The following is a 6,146-nucleotide window of genomic DNA, read 5'->3' on the forward strand; positions in this document are numbered from 1 at the left end:
ATCAAAACAGTACGATCAACCTCCTGTCCACTTTATTAAGAGTTCATACTTATTTATACATTATCTCCACTAACTGAACCTTTCTCTTTATTTACAGGATATTCTGGTTCAAGTTCTGCAGATCTTGTTAAAATCTAAACTGCTGGTGAGTCGAAGTTTGTTTTTCTTCATTTTACAGAAAAGTGATTTTTTAATTTAAAGTGTTTATAAAGACGTGAAACTGTTAAAGAGGAATGTTACAGTTTACTGTGTGTTGTTATCAGAGTGTTTGACTGTGTGTTGCAATGGTATCTGTGTGTGTGTAAAGTTTAGATGTTTTAATGAGTTAAATACACAGATTTAAACATGAATTCTGTCATAAAGAAACATTTAAAGTCACAGAAAGTAACGACGAGTTTTTAATGATGCAGAAAGTTTAGATCTGTGGTTGAAGCTCATTTTGTTTCCTGCTGATAAAAGAAAAATAAGCAACTTAAACTCTGACGTCAGTGTTTACTAGCAAGCAAAAAATATGTTGTGTGACACTGAATATCAAGGAGAGGTTGATTGATCGATTAATTGATTAGCTTGCTCACAGTCTGTCGTCCGTCAGGTTTTGGAGGACGAGAACGCCAACGTGGACGAGGTGGACTTCAAACCCGACACCGTCATCAAACTCTTCCTTGGATACAAGAAGTAAGAACACTTCCTGTTTCTCAAGAATCCAAAATAACACAACAAAACACATTTGACATGAACGTTTGGTTTAATACCTGTTCCTTTTCTCTTTCTGTCTCTGCAGTAAGAAGCTGAGGGTGAACATCAACGTCCCGATGAAGACGGAGCAGAAACAGGAACAAGAGACGACTCATAAGAACATCGAGGAGGATCGAAAGCTTCTCATCCAGGTGAAGTTTATAAGAACAAATTACTTCCCCTTTCATGTCAATAATTCCTCTGGACCATAGACTGTATATAAATTGGACGTAACATCCGTGACGTCGGCCATTGGTTTGTGGACTGCTGCTCGGAAGCGAATAGTATCGGATCTGAGCAGCGCCATCTTGAAAATTTCCGGTGCATGCCGGGTAAAATAAAAACATGGATTCTACTTATATGGGCATCAGGAGGAGCATGAGGCGCCCTCCTGAACCTGTGAACCAATCAACCTGTCAATCACGACGTAGCCACGCCCTAATGCATACCCTGCTTTATCGTCACATATAAAATCAGGGAGGCCAAAATGTCCCAAATGAACATCATACTGCATTGAAGAAGGCTTTAAACTAGCGATTGAGACCATAAACACATTTTGAAAACGTTTACTGAGGTTAGAAATCAAGTGAGAAGTTGGTGAATTCTCCATTGACTTGTATAGAGACGGAAGTCCTTTTGACACCAAAACGGTCGCCCCCTGGTGGCCTTTTGATAGAATGCAGTTTTAAGTTACTTCTGCATTTTTATAAGGTTTAAAACTTACCAGATATTCCTCTTTATTTATCCTGATTATAAAGAGCTGACTCAGAGTTTAGTTCTGCTACACGTCAGCAGCTCAAACCTTCAATTTAAAAAAAGGTAAACAACAAAAACATTGTGAGAACAGAAAGAAAAACAAGCAGCAGAACTTTGTTGTGATGAAACTCGTCCATGTTTCCTCTGAAGTCACTTTCACATGTTCAGCTGCAGTTTTGTCTCTGAGCTGCTTTTAGACGCGTCTGAACTCGTCACGTTCAGGGTGTTAAAGAAAAACAGAAATATTGAATAAGCAACAATATCAGTAAATGTCCTTTAAACATGAAGAGAGACATGATGTAATGTTCAGAGCTGCATTTATACTCATTAGTGTAATTACATGATTTTAAAGTTGTTAAAACTTCTGAAGAGAATCTGAAGTTCCTGTTTAACTTTGACTCTGTAAGCTGTCAGAGTTCGTCATTTATGTTCATAGTAAATGTTTTATAGAAGTTATTTTGATAAGAGAGAAATGTTTATAGTCACTTAAATCAGCACATTCAGAGAATCTTGTGTTACAAATACATTTACAGTAAAATAAAAGCTGTGTAAAGTTAAAACAGAAGTTACCTCACTCTGTCTTTAAACTTTATTTATCCTCAAAATCTGAGATTCAAATCTGATCTGAGCAACAATCAGACCTGAAAAATATCAGCTAGTAATGTCGTTCCTCTGAGGAACTTTAAAGTTAGTTTATTTAAAGTGTTTCAGTCTGTTTAGATTTATACTAACAGATTGTGTCTCTGTGTGTGTCTCTGTGTGAGCAGGCTGCTATCGTGAGGATCATGAAGATGAGGAAGGTCCTGAAGCATCAGCAGCTCCTCGCTGAAGTCCTGAATCAGCTGTCGTCCCGATTTAAACCCAGAGTCCCCGTCATCAAGGTAACACACACACACACACACACACACACACACACACACACACACACACACACACACACACCAACCATTACTATGCATGAGCTTATTGGGTTTATATAGAAAGTTTTATAGGACTGCAACTAGTTTTTTTTAATTATAGATTAATCGTTTGGTCTTTAAAATGGTAAAAAAAAATGTTGAGAATTGATTCCCAACCCAAAGATAATGCCCTGCAATCTTCTTTAATCTCCACCAACACTCAACAACACAAAGATATTATGTTTTTAAGTTATAGAAGACAGAAGCCAGAAACAGACTTTAGACTTAACTTTACTTGAAATAACTCAAAACAATCACTTGATTATCAAAATAGTTGATTTAATAATTATTTGACAGCTGTAAATGTTTCTAAGCTTCATGTTTTAGTAGCTTTTCTTTGCTTCATCTTTTTCTGACATCTGGTTGCAGGATGTGGTTGTTGTTTCTGACGTAGTTGTGTTGTTGTCTCCCTCTTGTGGACAGAAATGTATCGACATCCTGATAGAGAAGGAGTATCTGGAGCGAGTGGATGGAGAGAAGGACACGTACAGCTACCTGGCCTGAACGCCGCCACCCCCCCCTCCATCTGCCCGCCCCTCCCTCTCTCGCACCCGCCGGCTCTCCTCAGTTTTATTTTTATTTGTTTATCTTCTTCATTTTTTTTTTTTTTAATTTTATTGTCTGAGTAATAAAGTGTGGATCCCTCTGAGCGGCGGACATGTTGTGAGTGTGTCTGTGTGTGAGAATCACAGCCACGCCGTGGTGAGGAAGAGGGGAGGGGAGGGGTCGCCGACGACAACGACCATGTGACCGCGCCCCTCCCCTCTCTGAACCCCCCCACACCCCACACCTATCACCTGATATGACAACCAACCTGAGGGCGAGGAGGGCATGAACTTTGACCCCTCTGCTCTCCCTTCAGTGCATCCTAACGATGAAGGAACACACTCAAACTCCCTCCTGTTGAGACCGGGAAACCCCGTCTACTCGCTCGCCTCGCCCGTCCCACCCATAGGACTCAAACACACACACACACATACACACACACTCTCTTCCTTGTCATATTGTAAATAACAACCACAGACTCTAAGAGGATAAAAAAAAGAAAAAAAGAAAGACAAACCCCTTACTCCCTTCTTCTTTACATAGCGCAAAAATGTAATGACTTAGCCTACAGCCAATCAGAGGAGAGCCACATCCAAAGGTTTCTGCATGCTACTGCCTACCTGCAACCACAGTGACCCACGAAAAAGATTAAAAAGTTAAAGATTTAAAAAGTCGAGTCACTGGGCAGCCGACGCAGTCCACCGTACGACGATATGAAATTCAACGCCGGTCCTGTAATTTAATAAAAAAAAGAAAAAGAAAAAAGTCTGCGACTGATCCGGAGGAGGAGGAGGCGGCGGCGGCGGCGAGTTCAAAGCCGCCCGCCGCCACGTTGCTACTTTATCTGCTGAAGTTGTCTGTTTGGTTTGAGGTCGGTTGGGTTCATGCAGGAGGCCTGTTTCATTACTGAACGGTGGACATTTGTATAGTGTGGTTCATTTTCTAAATGTGTGATAAATAAAAACAAGGAAAGATTTCTCTAAGCGCTCGACTCCTTCCCACCAGACTCTTATTCACACCTTCAGACACTGACGCTAAAAAACATCAGCTGGAATGTTGGTCCAGATTTCTGCTTCGATTTTCATTTAACAGGTGAAATGAATAAAGTTGAGATATGAAAAGTATTAAATGATGTTACTCTAAATCAGGAGGGTCAAACTTTTCATTCAAGAGCCACAAACCGAACAATCTGACCTCATGTGGGCCAGATCATTAAAAAGAGGGAAGGAAAAGACAAGCAGGAAAGATGAAAGGAAGAAAAAGAAGACAAGCAGAAAATATAGAAAGAAGGACAGGAAGACAGGCAGAAAAGATGAAAGGAAGGAAGAAAGAAAAAGTAAGGAAGGAAAAGAAGACAAGCAGAAAATATAGAACGAAGAAAGGAAGGAAAAGAAGACAGGCAGTAAAGAAGTAAGGAAAGGAAAGACAAGGAAGGAAAAAGACGGGCAGTAAAGATGGATGGAAGGAAGGAAAGTGGGCCAGATTGAACTCCTAGGCCGGCCAGTTCTGGCCCACGTGCCGCATGTTTGACCCCTTGCTCTAACTCATTATAACCTGAACTTACATAAGAATCCTTCCACCTTAAATCAGGAGCGTCAAACTCAGTTTCACCTACAGCACCAGTTTGATCTCATGTGGGCCGGACCATTAAACCATTAAAACCATTAAACCAGAGCATAATAACCTCAAATAACAACCTTAGATGTCTTAAGAAACATGATCTCAGTACTCGATCAGTTGCTTTATTGATGCTCATCTAACCAAACCTGCACAAACCTGGTACAGCAGCTTTATTTATATATCACATTTCAAACCCAGAAGCAACTCAATGTGCTTTACATAAAAACAAACTTTTAACAGTAAGTATTGGAAGCATAAAAAACCCAATTATACTATATACTAAGAGTTATTTCTCCACTGAGGCAAATCTATCCTTCAAATCTGAGTCACACTGCAAGTCATTTATTTTATTTCTTCACTGTGAATGATGAGTGAGAATAATAAGAATAGGAGTTTGTTTTATTCAAAGTTACCCAGTGGGCCGGATTGGAGCCCTCTGGTGTCCCAGTTCTGGCCCACAGGCCTTATGTTTGACACCCCTGGTTTAAAGGGAAACTTACTTCTATATTTACCTGATAGATAAAGTTTCTGGTTACGCTTCAGATTTAGTTCTTCTGAGGAAGAACTAAAGTCCTTCCATCTTTCCTCCCTGTCTTCTTTTCCTTCCTCCCTTCTTTCTTTCTGTTCTTCCTCCCTTCCTTCCTTTGTCTTCTCTTCCTTCCATTTGTCTCTCGTTCCTTTCTTTCTTCCTTCTTTTCCTTCCTTCATGTATTCTCTTCCTTCCATTTGTCTCCTCCCTTCCATCTTTCCTCCTTTTCCTTCCTTCCATTTGTCCCTCGTTCCTTCTGTTCTTTCATCCTTTCCTTCCATTTCTCTCGTTCCTGTCTTCCTTCCATCTTTCCTTCCCGTCTTCTCCTTTCTTCTATTTGTCTCTCGTTCCTCCCTTTCTTCATTTTGTCCGTCCATCCTTTCTTTCTTCCATCTTTCCTTCCTGTCCTTCTTTTTAATGGTCTGGCCTACATGAGATCACCTTGAATGAAAATGAGTTTGACCCTCCTACAATAGCACAATCTGTATCTATAGCAACCATAGAACAACCTGTAGCTATAGCAACCATAGAACAATCTGTAGCTATAGCAACCATAGAACAATCTGATGGTCTGTCTGTGCATTACATACCTCATACAAGTGCTAAAGATTGCCCCAAAAAGTTAAATGGTATCAATGATATCAACAGTTGAGTAGACCTATAAAATAAATGTTAGTTTAAAAAAAATAACAAGACAAAAAGAACCATTTATAATATTTTAATCTGCATCACTTTAAACAACAAAATCCCTGTAAACATTACAAAAATCAGCACCTGTGTCATCGGAGGAAAAGTGGTTCTTGGTTCCACGTGAGGAGAAGGAAAAAAATATATATATAATAATAATAATAATGCAGGTTGATGGTTCAGGTGAGTCCAGGTAAACACCGAGCCCACCAATCAGGTACAAACCATGAAACTGTGACAGTTTCATCATCATCATCATCATCATCCTGCACCCTAACCTGAACCCCCCCCACCCTCCGTCTTGAGTTCTCTCA

General features: G+C 40.0%; 1 protein-coding gene across 2 annotated transcripts in view; it reads left to right on the forward strand.

The window, feature by feature from the left end:
• Positions 1–3,979, forward strand: part of LOC134002027 (cullin-1) — a 30,515-nt gene extending 26,536 nt beyond the window's left edge. The window contains exons 17-22 of one of the 2 annotated variants that reach the window (XM_062441274.1): positions 1–9; positions 98–145; positions 578–675; positions 782–887; positions 2,259–2,372; positions 2,874–3,979. The exon at positions 1–9 is cut by the window's left edge and continues 97 nt beyond it. In XM_062441274.1, the coding sequence (XP_062297258.1) occupies positions 1–9; positions 98–145; positions 578–675; positions 782–887; positions 2,259–2,372; positions 2,874–2,954 (456 nt within the window). In that variant the 3' untranslated portion in view covers positions 2,955–3,979. The remainder of the gene's footprint in view (positions 10–97; positions 146–577; positions 676–781; positions 888–2,258; positions 2,373–2,873) is intronic. The other variant, XM_062441275.1, reaches the window with a different exon arrangement.
• The last annotated feature ends 2,167 nt before the right edge of the window (positions 3,980–6,146 follow it).

The sequence above is a fragment of the Scomber scombrus genome, chromosome 20, assembly GCF_963691925.1.
Source record: "Scomber scombrus chromosome 20, fScoSco1.1, whole genome shotgun sequence".
Classification (NCBI taxonomy): domain Eukaryota; kingdom Metazoa; phylum Chordata; class Actinopteri; order Scombriformes; family Scombridae; genus Scomber; species Scomber scombrus.